This window comes from Vulpes lagopus, chromosome 1, assembly GCF_018345385.1.
Source record: "Vulpes lagopus strain Blue_001 chromosome 1, ASM1834538v1, whole genome shotgun sequence".
Lineage (NCBI taxonomy): Eukaryota > Metazoa > Chordata > Mammalia > Carnivora > Canidae > Vulpes > Vulpes lagopus.
In genome coordinates this window covers 140,894,098-140,908,687 of record NC_054824.1, presented here as the reverse complement: position 1 = coordinate 140,908,687, position 14,590 = coordinate 140,894,098, and the positions used below count along the sequence as shown (strand labels likewise).

Below are 14,590 nucleotides of genomic sequence, written 5' to 3'. Positions count from 1 at the left end.
AAATGCCACAGGAGCTGAGTTGTGTAATGACCACCCACTGGTGCTCATGCGTTGATTCTGGACACCTCGAAGACCAGCAGCCTCCCTGATTAAACCAGAAAGTCAGGAGCTGTCTAACCCTGTGGTGGGAGTCAGCATTTTACTTCTTCAACAACAGATCAATTTATAAAGTAGGTGCTATTTTTAATCCAGCACATAGTTCAGAAGACACGCTAATGCTTCTTAAATCATAACTGGGAATTTGATTATTCACTTTTCCAGAAACTGAGCTAACATTTGCACCATCTATAAAGAATGGTTCACTAAACTGAGCATGGAAACAAAATAGGATGGGATTGGTGAGGTTTTTTTACACCACCAAGACTTTTCAAGTTCTCATACACATGGGGCTCCTGGGCGGCTCAGTTGGTTAAGCATCTGCCTTTGGCTCTGGGTCCTGGGATTCAGTCTTGAGTTGGGCAACCTGCTCAGTGGGGAGTCTCCTTCTCCCTCTGCCTCCTCCCCCTGCTTGTGCTCTCTTTCTCTCTCAAATAAATAAATAAAATCTAAAAAAATAAAAAAATAAAAAGGACTCCTATGCATTCTTGCCCAAACAAACAAAATGCTGATGATAAATAATTGAGTAATCATTGCAGAAGAATGATCTAGGGAATGGTTAAAGAGAAACAATAAGAAATGTAAGTAATGCCCTGACCTCTGACTGAACACAAATACCAGGTCCTGTGGAATAAAGGGTAGGTTTTTCTGGGAAGGGTGGAGCTTTATCACCGATGCCCAAAGTCACTGGCTGGTTCCTGTGTTCTCAGAAGCAGGAAGAGCAGGCTTGGACGGATGCACCTACCTGTCCTGGGCAAGCAACAGCGCCGTCAGGGTGGACACCACTGTTCCCACACAGCCATTGAGAGCCCACCAGGGATTCTGGACCAGCAGTCCCACCAGAATCAGGATTCCACTGATGGGGTTGCTGACGAACACCACTTGGGATATGCCCCGAAGAACCCAATCAACGAACTGGAGCACCTGTGGTTTGTCTGGAAGAGATGAGATGGGCAGAGCCAAGGATGTGACAAGGCAAGGTGCTCCTTTCCGTGCCCGGTGCCCACTCTGAATAAAATCATCAAAATCCTCTCTGCTAAAGGTGGAACTAAGTTTTGATATTCCTGGAAGCTTTTTCCCGCTGAGCCATTTCCCCCTTAATGGTACCCAGATCCCTGAAAGCCTCCGGTTTCTTCATTCTCAGCCCACCCTGCTCTTACCAGAATCTCCACTGCAGAAAGCACTGAATGCACTTATTTACCATGCTCAGAGGTACAGACTCTAAAGCTAAAGAAGTAAATTACCAACAGTAAAACTTCAGCTTTTAAGGCCTGAAACTATGGGATGGAGCCAGATGTCTTCCTCTAAATAGGAATAGGGCCCTGGCCCTAAGCACTATCTCCGTAAAAAAAAATATTTGAAGAGGCTTGCATGCTAAATGATACAAAGTTAGGGGTGCCGGCTGGCTCAGCGAAGCACATGAAGCTTGATCTCGGGATTGTAAATTCAAGCCCCATGTCGTGTATTGAGATTACTTAAAAATAAAATCTTGGGGCACCTGAGTGGTTCAGTCAGTTAAGCATCTGACTCTTCCCTTTGGCTCAGGTCCTATTCTCAGAGTCATGGGTTTGAGCCCTGCATCAGGCTTCGTGCTCAGCAGGGAGTCTGCTTTGAGAGTCTCTCTCTTTCTTCAGCCTTCTCCCTCCCACTCATGTGCTCTCTCCTTCTCTCAAATAAATAAATCTTAAGAAAAAAAAGAGTAAAATCTTAAAAAAAAAAAAGAAGATAAAAAGTTAAAAACTGGAGAGGGGGAGAGGGGGAGATAGAAGGCAGGAGACTATAATGAAAGAATCATTTCCCCCAAATCTACTTCTCCCATCTCTCCAAAGGATGGAAGCATAAATACCTTTGAGCCAGCTGGCAAATTCTCTCATATCACCGGTGATGTAGCCAAGTGCCTTGGGGAGGTACCTTCTTCTTGGTAAAATCTGATTTTCACCCTGGTCCATTTTAACCATAGTGGGACTGTCTTCCATGGTTATCTCTTCCTCTGGCTCCTTGAGGAAAGGACAGAGCTCATAAACATCCTAATGCAGAACACTTGAGACTGGCCAGCACTGGGCCTGGTTGCAGTAGCCACAGAGGATGAGTTTAAAAGCACTTCACTTGTATCATGACATTCTAGGGGACTAAGAAAGCACCCAGCTCCCCTTGCAACGTTGCCGTAGAGATTATTACCCAAATCCAAATCCCATACTACTTTTTTCATTACCGTCTTTATTGCTACCATGAGAAGGTTCTGGCCTTGGGTTTCATAAGGTCCAGTTTCTAGTCCAACAGATCTTCACTGAACACCTACAACCTGCACTCAAAGAGCTCAGTCTGGCGGAAAAGACTGAAAAATACTTAATTTTAACATACTGAGTCAAATAATAATACAGGAAGAGAGCTAAGACCAAGTACTTAAGCTTCATGCTGTCAGCTGAAGGAACCCGGTGTCAGGTTTAAAAATGGTACTCACGAACGCAGACCAAGCAGCTCCTTCCCAGCGTGAGCAGCCTTTTCTTAAAGTTAAGTTTTTAATTTGAATTTGAATATAATTAACATACAGTGTTATATTAGTTTCAGGTGTACGATACGACAATTCAACAATTCTAGACATTGCTCAGTGCTCATCATGATAAGTGGACTCTTAATCCCCTCTACCCATTTCACCCATCCTCCCACCCACCTCCTCTATGGCAACCCTCACCTGTGCTCTGCAGTTAGTCTGCTTTTGGATTGTGTCTTTTTCTTTCCTTTGTTTGTTTTGTTTCTTAAATTCCATATATGAGTGAAACCATATGGTATTTGTCTTTCTCTGACTTATTTCACTTAGCATTACACTGTCTAGCTCTATCTTGTTGCAAATGGCAAGATTTCATTCCTTTTTATGGCTGAGTAATATTCCATCGTATATATCCTTCATCTTCTTTATCCATTCATCTATTGATGGACACTTGGGCTGCTTCCATAATTCACTCTTGTAAATAATGCTGCAACAAACATAGGGGTTCATATGTCCTTTCAGATTAGTGTTTTTGTATTCTTTGGGTAAATACCAAGTAGTGCAATTACTGGATCATAGGGTAGCTCTATTTTTAAATTTTTTGAGGAACCTCCATACTATTTTCCACAATGGCTGTACCAATTTGCATTCCCACCAACAGTGCATGGGGGTTCCTTTTCCCCAGCATCCTCACCAACACTTGTTTTTTTTGTGTGTGTTTTTCATTGTGGCCTTTCTGACAGGTGTGAGGTGATACCTCATTGCGGTTTTGATTTGCATTTCCCTGATGATGAGTGATGTTCAGCATCTTTTCATGTGTCTGCTGGCCATCTGGATGTCCTTTTGGGAGAGATGTCTGTTCGTGTCTTCTCTCCATATTGTTAAAACGTATTATTTATTTTGGGAGGGGGTGTTGAATTGTATAAATTCCTTATCCATCTTGGATACTGACCTTTTATCAGACATGTCATTTGCAAATATCTTCTCCTGTTCCGTCTGTTGTCTTTTAGTTTTGTTGCTTGTTTCTTTGCTGGGCAGAAGCTTTTTTATTTTGATGTAGTCTCAATAGTTGATTTTTGCTTTTATTTCCCTGGCCTCAGGAAATACCTAAAAACGTCAATGTCAGAGAAATTCCTGCCTGTGCTCTCTTCTAGGAATTTTTAAAAAATATTTCTTTATTTATTTAGTCACGATAGACATAGAGAGAGAGAGAGGCAGAGACACAGGCAGAGGGAGAAGCAGGCTCCACGCTGGGAGCCCGACATGGGACTCGATCCCGGGACTCCAGGATCGCGCCCTGGGCCAAAGGCAGGCGCTAAACCGCTGAGCCACCCAGGGATCCCCTCTTCTAGGAATTTTATGGTTTCAGGTCTCATATTCAGGTCTTTAATCCATTTTGAGTTTACTTTTGTGTATGGTGTAAGCAAGTGGTTCACTTTCATTCTTTTGCAGGTGGCTGACCAGTTTTCCCAACACCCTTTGTTGAAGAGATTATCTTTTCTCCGGGGCATATTCTTGCCTCTTTTGTTGAAGATTAACTGACCATATAATTGTGGGTTTGTTTCTAGGCTTTCTATCCTGTTCCATTAATTTATGTGTCTGTTTTTGTGTCAGTATCATATTGTTTTGATTACTGCAGCTTTGTAGTATAACTTGAAATCTGGAGTTGTGATACCTCTGGCTTTGTTTTTCTTTTTCAAGATTGGTTTGCTATTCTAGGTCTTTAGTAGTTCCATACAAATTTTAATATAATTTGTTCCAGTTCTATGAAGAATGCTCTTGGTATTTTGATGCTGATTACATTAAATGTCTATATTGCTTTGGGTGGTATAAACATTTTAACAATATTTGTACTTCCAATCCATGGGCATGGAATATCTTTCCATGTGTTTGTATCATCTTCAATTTCTTCCATCAATGTTTCATAGTTTTCAGAGTCTAAGTCTTTCACCTCCTTGGTTAAGCTTATTTTTTGTTATTTTATTATTTTTGGTGCAATTGTAAATGGGATTGCTTTCTTAATTTCTCTTTCACTTGCTTCATTATTAGCGTATAGAAATGCAACAGATTTCTGTACATTGATTTTTTTTTAATTTTTTTTTGTACATTGATTTTATATCCTGGGATCTTACTAAATTCATTTATCTTCTAGCAGGTTTTTGGTGGAGTCCTCAAGGTTTTCCATATATAGTATCATATTACCTGCAAATAGTGAAAGTTTTACTTCTTCCTTACCAATTTGGATGCATTTTACTTCTTTTTGTGGTCTGTTGTGACTAGGAATTCCACTACCACGTTGAATGAAAGTGGTGAGAGTAAACATCCTGGTCTTGTTTCTGATCTTAGGGGGAAAGCTCTCAATTTTTCACTGAGAATGATGTAAGCTGTGGGTTTTTCATACATGGCCTTTATTATGTTGAGTTATGTTCTTCCTTAATCTATTTTGTTAAGAGTTTTTATCATGAATGGATGTTGTCCTTTGCCAAACACTTTTTCTGCATCTATTAAAAAGATCATATATTTTTTATCCTTTCTCTTGCTGATGTGATGTATCATGTTGATCAATTTTTGAATATTGAAACATACTTGCATCCCAGGAATAAATCCCACTTGATTGTGGTGAATGTTTTTTTTTTTTTAATGTATTGTTGGATTTGGTTTGCTAATATTTTGTTGAGGACTTTTGCATCTATGTTCATCAGAGATATTGGTCTGTAGTTCTCTTTTTTGTAGTGTCTTTATCTGGTTTGGGTATCGGGGTAATGTGGGATTTACTCTTTGATTTCTTGGTCTTGTTTAATGGTATGTTATTTAATCTCTATGTATCTGTGCTCTTTCAAGATTTTTTCTTGTGATTGACTTCTAGCTTCATAGTGTTGTGGTCAGAAAAAATGCATGGTATGTCTTCAATCTTTTTGAGATTGAATCTTGTTGAGACTTGTTTTGTGGCATAATGGGTGATCTATTCTGGAGGATGTTCCATGTGTACTTTAAAAGAATGTGTATTCTGCTGTTTTAGGATGGAATGTTCTGACTATATCTGTTAAAATCCATTTGGTCCAATGTGTCATTCATTGCCACTGTTTCCTTATTGATTTTCTGTTTGGATGATCTGTCCATTCATAGTAAGTGGGTTAGGTATTTGGGTGCTCCCATGTTGGATGCATAAATATTAACAATCGTTATATCTTCTTGTTGGATTGTTCCCTTTATTATTATATAGTATTCTTCTTTGTCTCTTGTTATCATCTTTGTTTTAAAGTTTATTTTATCTGATATAAGTATTACTACCTTAGCTTTCTTTTCACATCCATTTGCATGACAAATACTTCTCCATCCCTTCACTTTCAATCTGTCCAGGTGTTTCCATCTGAGGTAAATCCTTTATAGGCAGCATATAGATGGGTCTTTTTTTTTTTTTTAAATCCATTCTGCCACCCTATGTCTTTTGATTGAACAGTCCATTTACATTTAAAGTCATTATTGATAAATATGTATTTATTGTCATTTTGTTCCTTGTTTTATGGTTGCTTTAGTAGTTCTCCTCTGTTCCTTTCTTTTCTTCCTCTCTTCTCTCATGATTAGCTGGCTTTCCTTAGTGAAATTTTTAGGATTCCTTTCTCCTTAATTTTTGCATATCTATTACCAGGTTTTGACTTGTGATAACCACTCAGTTTGTATACAACATCTTCTGCATATAGCAGTCTGTATTAAGTTGACAGTTACTTAAGTTTAAATGTGTTCTTTCCTCCACTAGCTCCCATATTTTAGGTATATGGTGTCATACTTTACATCCTTTTATTCTGTGAGTCCTTGGACTGATTTTTACAGATATACTTATTTTTACTGCTTTTGTGCTTACTATTTTTCTTAATTCCTACTTATCGTCTTCCCTTTTCACTCACAGAGGCTCCTTTAATATTTTTTGTAGGGCTGGTGTAGTGGTCATGAATCTCTTTAACTTTTGCTTGTCTGGGAAGCTCTTTATCTCCCCTTCTATTCTGAATGATAGCCTTGGTGGATAGAAGGTTGCAGATTTTTCCCCCTTTCAATACGTTGAATACACCATGCTCTTCTGGCCTGCAAAGTTTTTGTTGAAAAATCAGCTGTAGCCTTATGAGATTTCCCTTGTATGTAAGTGTTTTCTTTTCTCTTGCTGCTTTTAAAATTCTCTCATTATCACAACTTTTTGCCATTTTAACTACTATGTGTTTTGGTAGGAACCTCCTTGGTTTGATTTTGTTGGGGGCTCTCTGTGCCTTCTAGATCTGGATTTCTGTTTCCTTCTCAAGATTTGGGAATTTTTCAGCTATTATTTCTTCAAACAAATTTTTGGCCCTCCTTTCTTTCTATTCTACCTCTGGATCCTGATAATATGGATGTTATTATGCTTCATGTTGTTGCTGAGTTCCCTAAATCTATTCTCATTTTGTGTATTTTTCCCCCTTTTACCTGCTTATCTTGACTGATTTCCTTTACTCTGTCCTCTGGGTCACAGATTCATTCTTCTGCTTCTCCTAGTCTATGTATTCCATTTGGTCTATTTTTAATTTCGTTTCTTGTGTTCTCATATCTGATTGGTTCTTTTTTTATCATTAAGGGTCTCAGTGATGTCCTCCATTCTTTCCTCGAGTCCAGTGAGTTATCTTTATGATCATTTCTTTAAATGTACTAACAGGCGCATTATTTATCTCCATTTCACTTAGATCTCTTGCTGTGATTTTGTCCAGTTCTTTCATTTGGGACATTTTCCTCTGTCTCCTTATTTTGTCTAAGTCTCTGTATCTGTTTCTCCCTGTTAGGAAAGTTGGCTATGTCTCCTGCACTGGAAAGTCATGGGCTTAGGAAGAAGAGGTTCTTTGGTGCCCTGCAGTCCCATATCCCCTGTTCACCAGAACCTGGCGCTGCAGGGGTGTCTTCTATGTGTGTTGCGTACATTCAGCTGTGTGACTGAGCTGCTTTTTCCTACAGTCCGGTCGTCTACAGTGGTTTTCTTTCCTCTTGTGGGCAGGATTTGGTCTCAGTATTAATAGTGGGCCAGTCTGTGGATGCCTCGGATTTGAGTCAAGTCAGGCCAGGTGTTTGCCAGAGCTGCAGGCTTCTCTCCCTGTGTTGTCTCCAGAGAAGCTGGGTTATGGGGCAGGGCCCACAGTCAGACACAGTGTCTTCCCTCAGCCCACGGCCGGGCTGCAGCCTGACTGGCGCCTGTAGTCATCTTCCCCTCTCCCTGGGGCAGGGGTCACTCTGGAGTGGTGCTGGTCCCTGTTGGGGCTGCCCGCACTTGGTCAGGCCTGCAGCCCTGCCCTGCATGGGCTCCGGCCAAAAGGGCCCCCCCCCCCCGCCCCCCCCCCCCCCCCCGCCGCAGTGCTGGGGCTGAGGCAGGTCTGTCTGGGGGAGGGGGGGAGCAGTATTCACAAGTTCTTAGTGTGTCAGCCACAGGTTGGTTCCTGCAGGTGGCTGTGCATTTCTGCTGGGGGCATGGGAGGGAACTGGTGCCTGCCAGCTTCCTTCTTGGAGGAGGTCCCCAGTGATCTCTGTCCCCCCAGGACATGCTCTGAGATGAATGAATAACCCTCCCTCCTGTGTGCCCCAGGCATTTTTCAAACTGCTGCTTTTCTGCTGTGTCTCCTCAGGGAGGTCCTGCCCTCTCTTTAAGCAAACCTGGGGCCTCAGGCTCTCTCCCACTTTGCTCTAGAGCCAAGCCCTGATTTTTAAAATTTCAGGGTTTAAATCCCCCTGGTTGTGAGAAGTCATCAAGTTCAGCCCCTTTGGTTTTCAAAGCCAAGAGTTACGGGGATTCGTCCTCCCTGTGTGGGTTCCCTGGTGCGGGATCTGCTCCTCTTTGCTCTCCATGCAGGCAGCTCTCTCCTGAGGCGGACTGACCTGGGGGCCTGTGTGGCTCCTGACCACATCCTTGCCCTTTCAATGTGCCCTCTTCTCTCCATTTAGTTGTGGAGATTGTTCCGCCAGTCTCCGGATCATTTTCTGGGTTATTTAGACTGATGTGTGTGTTATCTAGTTGTATCCATGGGACAAGGTGAGCTCGGGGTCCTCCTACTGTGCCCTCATGTCCATATGTCCCGAGCAGCCTTTTTAAATTAAGCTTCTATTTTACAAAAAAGCTCTTGTTTTTAAAGGCTTGACAAAGCAGAATTATTTACAAAATAGTCTGTGTATGTTGACAGAGCCTAAGTAAAGCCAAGTAAAGCCAGGTCAAAGAGGGCTCCAAGTCAAAGAGGGCTTGACTATGTCCCCACCTTGGGCCACTGCCTCAGGTATTCTTTATTTTTGGTATTTGTTATTTAAATATTTTTAAAAACAGTCAAGAATGATATTGCACAAAATATAGAAATTGGAAAAGGTAAAAGTGAACCAAGTTATTGAAAACCAAAACTTGTCATCTAAGATTGTACAATATAAGAATAGCCAAGGCATGAGTATGGTAAGCATGCCTCAGGAAAATATTAATATAACCGTGACTTGCATTCATGACAAGACTCTTCACTTCTCATGATAACTGTGATAAGAAAGCACCAACATCACCGGAGTGATAGCCTCTAGACAAAAATGAAGTTTTCACAGGGCCGATGGCAGATACAAAAGAAGAGTATCAACAACGTAACCCCAGAGGAAGGCAAAGGGAGGAAGATAATGGCAAACCACCTTGCACGTGCAAGAAACACCAAGAGCACAGCCAAGTGAGTGTGGAGTAGGGAGACATCCAAACTATCGGATCCCAGAAGGCACCAGTGGAAAGTTGAAGCCACAGGCATATAAGACATGACCGAGGTAATACCCCAAATCTATGCAGATAAACGAGCTCATCTTCTCCCTGTGGCCAGGCTGTGAATAAGGGGTTCTCACGGTTAGGTTTGGCCTCATCCTTGTTGCATTTATCATAGCCAACAAACACCTATTAAGAGATAATAAAGTTATGCCTTTAAAAAATTTTTAGTTTTCGCAATCCTGACTCTAGTTCGGGCTTCCATTAATCCCAGGACAAAAAAAATCAATGTGGGTAACTGATTATTTCCTGAGTAGCCCCAACACTTCAGTTGCATTATTTCACCACCTAAGTGTCCCGCTTTTAAACAATGGCTAACCATTAATCATTACACAAAGCAGAAGCTATTTATGCAACGAATTCTAGATCAAGCTCACTTCATCTCGGCAAAATAGTGTTAGACACCTGCACTTGTGAGATTTCTAATGAACACTGGCATGAAGAAATTCTTAAATTGAGATCTGCTGGACATCAGGAACCTAGTCTATAGGGAGCTCAGCTGGCCCCATGGTGAAACATAGAAAATGATTCAAATGTTAAGCCAATTTGAGAAGTACCTTTCATTTTATAATCTAAGTGATAGCTATTATTTATTTTCATATATCTTCCTCTTTAAATCTCATAACTGACAACATTGCTCAGTAAGCTCCTTCCTCAGCTCCAGTGACCCATTTGCAAAGCCCCACCGATTTATCAGAGGCATCAAGTTTCACCCCAGTCAACATCTAGAAGCTCAGACATAATTGCTTTGAGTTTCTATAACTGAGTAGATCTGTTCCTACAGAGGCAGCATTGAGTGAAAACATTACAGTTTTTCCATCAACTATAGAAACAATTAAATGTATAGTTCAGAGTGAACACACACATGTTCTCAAAGTTTCTGGCATATATTTATTTATTTTAGAGGGTTTTAAATACACCATCAGCTCAGAGATTTTGGAGATACAGATGACAAACCCGATACTGTAACTGGTCAGACATGATCAAGAACCTGCATGGCCTGAGCTCTTTGCCGAGCCACTCTAAGTTAAAGGACTGGGTTGTTTTTTTTTTTTTTTTTCTGATTGCACAGCTCAGCATATACAAGGCTTATTGTGATTTGTCTCCCCAGTACCCACATGTTGGGATGGTTTATTAGGGTACCATGTCCTAGAGAGAGGGCTCCTCTCCCAAGTTAAGCAGACAGTAGCTGCTGTGGCATATCCACCCATGAACCATTTATTCTGAACTCCTGAACCCTTCCCGAGCCCTTCAGATCCTGACGACTTGCCTCAGAACCCAGGCATGAGAACTGGTTCTGAGAAACCAGCAACTTCAAGGTTGTAGTTTGCCCTAGAATTTTATCGTGTCCAACTATTTGCAGTTCTTTGGAGAACTTTAAGAATTCTGATCAGGAAGGTGATCCAGCAGGAAACCTTTATTGATGCTCAGATTTCTCCAGTCTAAGGAGGCCATTAAATTTAACTAACAAGAAAATAAAAGGAAGAAGCTCTAAATAAGGAGAAGCAGGATAAGATGAAAACTCCAGACTCCTTTTTCCTAGCTTTTCCACTATTAGCCAAAGTCAGTAGTTCAACAGTCCTGCATCTCGCCCAAGTTGAGCGCCATGTGACTTTGGGACAAAGACTCGTGTGCATCCCGCAAAACCCAAGCCGCACCACTCAGCAGAGCATGAGGACCCCACTTCCCCGGCTCCATTCAGAAAAGACACACCAGAGCTTAGATCGCAGGAGCCCATGTTCCCGGAGACAGAGTCTGCACCCAGGGAGCCTACCTGTTCCGGGGGCCCGGGTGCCAGGGCCTCACCAGCCTTATCTCCAAAAGGGTCCTTCCAAAGAGGACCACGAGGGGCGTCCCCAGTGCTGCCAACCAAAGACTGTCCATTCATCCTTCCTTTCTCTCCATACTCGACAAAGGGCAAAAAGACATAAGTCAGCATGATGGACATGCAGAATGTGGGATGGAGGGAGTCAGGGGTCAGCGGGGTCCCGAGGCGGAGCCCTGACCCCAGGTGGGGACCTCCAAGGAGAAGGCAGCCTTCTCCATCAGCAAGGAGAGACAATGAGCTGACCACAGACAGGGAATGCTCATTTTATTTTGCTTAAATAAAAGGACAAAATGATAGTAAACCATCCGGCCCAGAGACCAACGCACAGATTTTGTTCTGCTGTGTCTGTCTACTGTTAGGGCTCTGACTTTGGGACCAAGACCAAAGCAACACTTTCCCTCAGGCTTGTTCTTTACAGATGGGAGAAGATGGCATGGGGTGGGCTCTATTTTCTGAAATCAGATACAAGCCACACTCTCAATGCACAGCCAGAGCCCAGTGCGAGAGACTGCTAAAGGGCATTCTTTCTTGTATCAGAATAAGAATGGTTCAATATCGGAGGTCATCTTGTTAATAATAAACAATTCTTAGTAGAAGTCAACAAGTGTGGCAGCTTTTTGTAAGTTTTCTTAAAAAAAAAAAACGAAAAACAAAAAACAAAACAACCAAACAAACCAAAAAGAAACATCCATTGTATCCAAGGATATATTGTTCCTTCAGAAGTTCCAGAAAAGGTGTGTGCGTGTGGGTTTTTTTTTTTTTTTTTTTTTTTTTTTTGCGGGGGTCCCTCCTTTATTTAATTTTTACTTTCTTCTACTGGCTTGCTTTGAAAAATCCACAGTTGTGGAAAATACTATTGACATGTCTTAGAAAAAAATTGCATATGTGTTCATCCATAAACTATCTGGTTCCTTAAGTACCAACAGATGTGTCTGTGGGTTGCATTATGTATTGTTTGATAAAGAACAGTGTTAAAAACCAGTGGTAGGACTCTCATCTTCTATGCAGTTAAAAAAAAAAAAAAAGGAAGGAGGAAAGAAAGAGACAAGAAGGTACTGTCATTCTCTTGGTGAGAGAGTTTTTACCTCCTTGGCTCCTGCATGGCTCCTGCCTTCCTGGCCCCCACTCTTCTCCCCCCAAATCACACACATGTAGGAAGACAATATCCTTGAGATCAATATCATTATTTTCTCAGAGCCCAGAGAGAAAAACTTGAGAGCTAGGCGAGGTTGTAAAGAGCACATAGTTCAAGCCTTCACTTTATAGAAGAGAAAACCAAAGCTCAGAGTGGGCAAGTCTCCTCGGCAGCTTTATGCACTAAGGGAAGCGGGGTGGTTGTCTCCTCCAAGGCAGGCACATTAATGCCACCTGAAATTCTGTTCAAGTAAACAGGGAAGGAGCAGCTCCCGAGAGATGGGATCTGCTGTCTGTGTGTGTCAGGGCTCAGTGATGTAGCAGACCTGCTGTCTTTATGGCCGACTTGAAGCAATCACCAAGGGCCCCTGGTCACCCCCACTTTCACTCTTGCTGGAAGCAGGAACTCTTCTGACAAATAGACATGTCCTTGTCCCTCAAAGGGAGCCTCATTCTTTTGTATAATCGACATACCCCTAAGAAGCCTATATGTACTAAAGTTAACATTCTAGGAATATTCTGGAAGCTGCACCTGGTGAACTTTCCAACGGGAGTCAGAAAGTACTTTTCATAACCCAAATCACTAGGAAAACCAAAGCAGTGCTTATTCTAATACAAGGCAATCTCAAGATTCCAATTCTACCAACATTTCCTATTTGATTATATGAGATAAAACTCAGCATACATTAGAAATCTATGCAATTGGCGAGACCTGAAAGTCTTCAATTTTCTGTGACTTGAATATCACTTTAAAAATTAATACATGGGACACCTGTGTGGCTCAGAGGTTGAGTGTCTGCCTCTAGCTCAGGTCCTGGGAGCATGTCCCGCATCGGGCTTCCCACGGGGAGCCTGCTTCTCCCTCTGCCTTTGTCTCTGCCTCTCTCTCTGTGTCTCTCATGAATAAATACATAAAATCCTTTAAAAAATGAAAATTAATACAAAGTTTTGTATACAGATACAGAAGAAAACCTTTCAACATTCATGCTGTATCATAAAGAGAATTTAAGCATTGACATTTACTTGGTACTTACAATAATCTAATATTTTGAGTGCTTTTTGGTTTGAAGTGGTGGGAGTCGCTCAGTTGTCTTTAAAGCTGTAAGCAGAAACAGGACAACGCTGTCAGGTCTTCCTATCACCGGATGAAAACACTTCTGTCTTCAGAAGGCACCAGTCCTAGGAGCCTTGGGGTCTGCATTCCACCCCAGGTCCATGGCTGCAGTGTGGATGCCAGGCTGTCCCGATGGGAAGCATGCACACTCCCTGCACATGCAGGTGGGCAGAGCGATAGTTGGAGAGGGCCCTTCACTGTACCCCACTTTTTTTGGAGTCTCCAAACTGGACTCAAGTATTTCAAGAACACAGTTTGAAAACTCGTATACAGCATTGATGAACTCAGAGTCATCTGGCCCCTAGAACGGACCCCCTGCCTGAACCCCTCTTGCACGGGGAGCCCCAGTCCTGCTGCCACCCTGCTTCAGAAATCAGGAGCCAAGGCTTTGCTTGCAGACTTCCAGGAGGAAGCCCGCGGCTTTGGCGAACTGCCTTCTAGCCTACCAGCCCTCGGACTTTGCTGCCTCTACAAAGTTGCAACCATCCGAGGCACATTTCTCCATAAAAAAAAAGGGGGGGGGGAGGATGAAAGAGCAACAATTGAGAGTAAGAAGACGAACTGGCAACAAGGGACAGCTGGAAGTGAATAGGGACGAGGAGGGTACTCACGCTGCAGCCGGCTCCGGCTCCGGGGCAGAAGGCGCTGGCTGATAAAGCCCTCGGGGCTCTGTGAGGAGGGAGGCTGCTCAGAAGGAGATAGTGCTGGGAGGAGGCACCCAACAGTTTTATACTGGGAACCCCGCTCTGCACACCCGTGCACTCGGCTTTCTCCTCCCACTTCGGGTGCCAGGGCCAAAGCATTGTGAGGACCAGTCCCCTATCCCACACCTGATGTCTCTCTGTCTGTCTGTCCCTCTCTGTCCATCTGTCTCTTTGTCTCTGCCGATGGATGTTTCTCTCCCTCTCCTGCCCCCTCTTCCTCCCCTCAATGCTGTCCTTGATTTGATGCCAGCAGCGTTGCCATCTTTCTGCAGCTTTGCCATCTTTTGCAAGGTTCCAAGGTCTGTACCCCGGGACAGTCCTGCAAGTTCATCTTTTACTTCTCCTCGTTGTTCTAGCCCCTGCCTTCACCCAGAAATAATTTGGGGGGAATACTTGCAACTAAAAAAGATCAACACAGTGCCACTTAAAACTAAAAAGCGAG

At 42.7% G+C, this 14,590-nt stretch overlaps 1 protein-coding gene across 4 annotated transcripts in view; it reads right to left on the bottom strand.

Annotated features, from left to right (window-relative positions):
* Positions 1-14,375, bottom strand: part of LOC121473274 (urea transporter 1) — a 29,556-nt gene extending 15,181 nt beyond the window's left edge. Inside the window, exons 1-5 of one of the 4 annotated variants that reach the window (XM_041725419.1) lie at positions 14,056-14,194; positions 13,365-13,429; positions 11,143-11,274; positions 1,943-2,093; positions 842-1,031 (exon numbers count right to left, since the gene is read on the bottom strand). In XM_041725419.1, coding sequence (XP_041581353.1) covers positions 842-1,031; positions 1,943-2,093; positions 11,143-11,256 — 455 coding nt within the window. In that variant the 5' untranslated portion in view covers positions 11,257-11,274; positions 13,365-13,429; positions 14,056-14,194. Of the gene's footprint in view, positions 1-841; positions 1,032-1,942; positions 2,094-9,380; positions 9,498-11,142; positions 11,275-13,364; positions 13,430-14,055 lie in introns of all 4 variants that reach the window. The other 3 variants (XM_041725439.1, XM_041725429.1, XM_041725408.1) reach the window with 3 other exon arrangements.
* Positions 14,376-14,590: the final 215 nt, after the last annotated feature.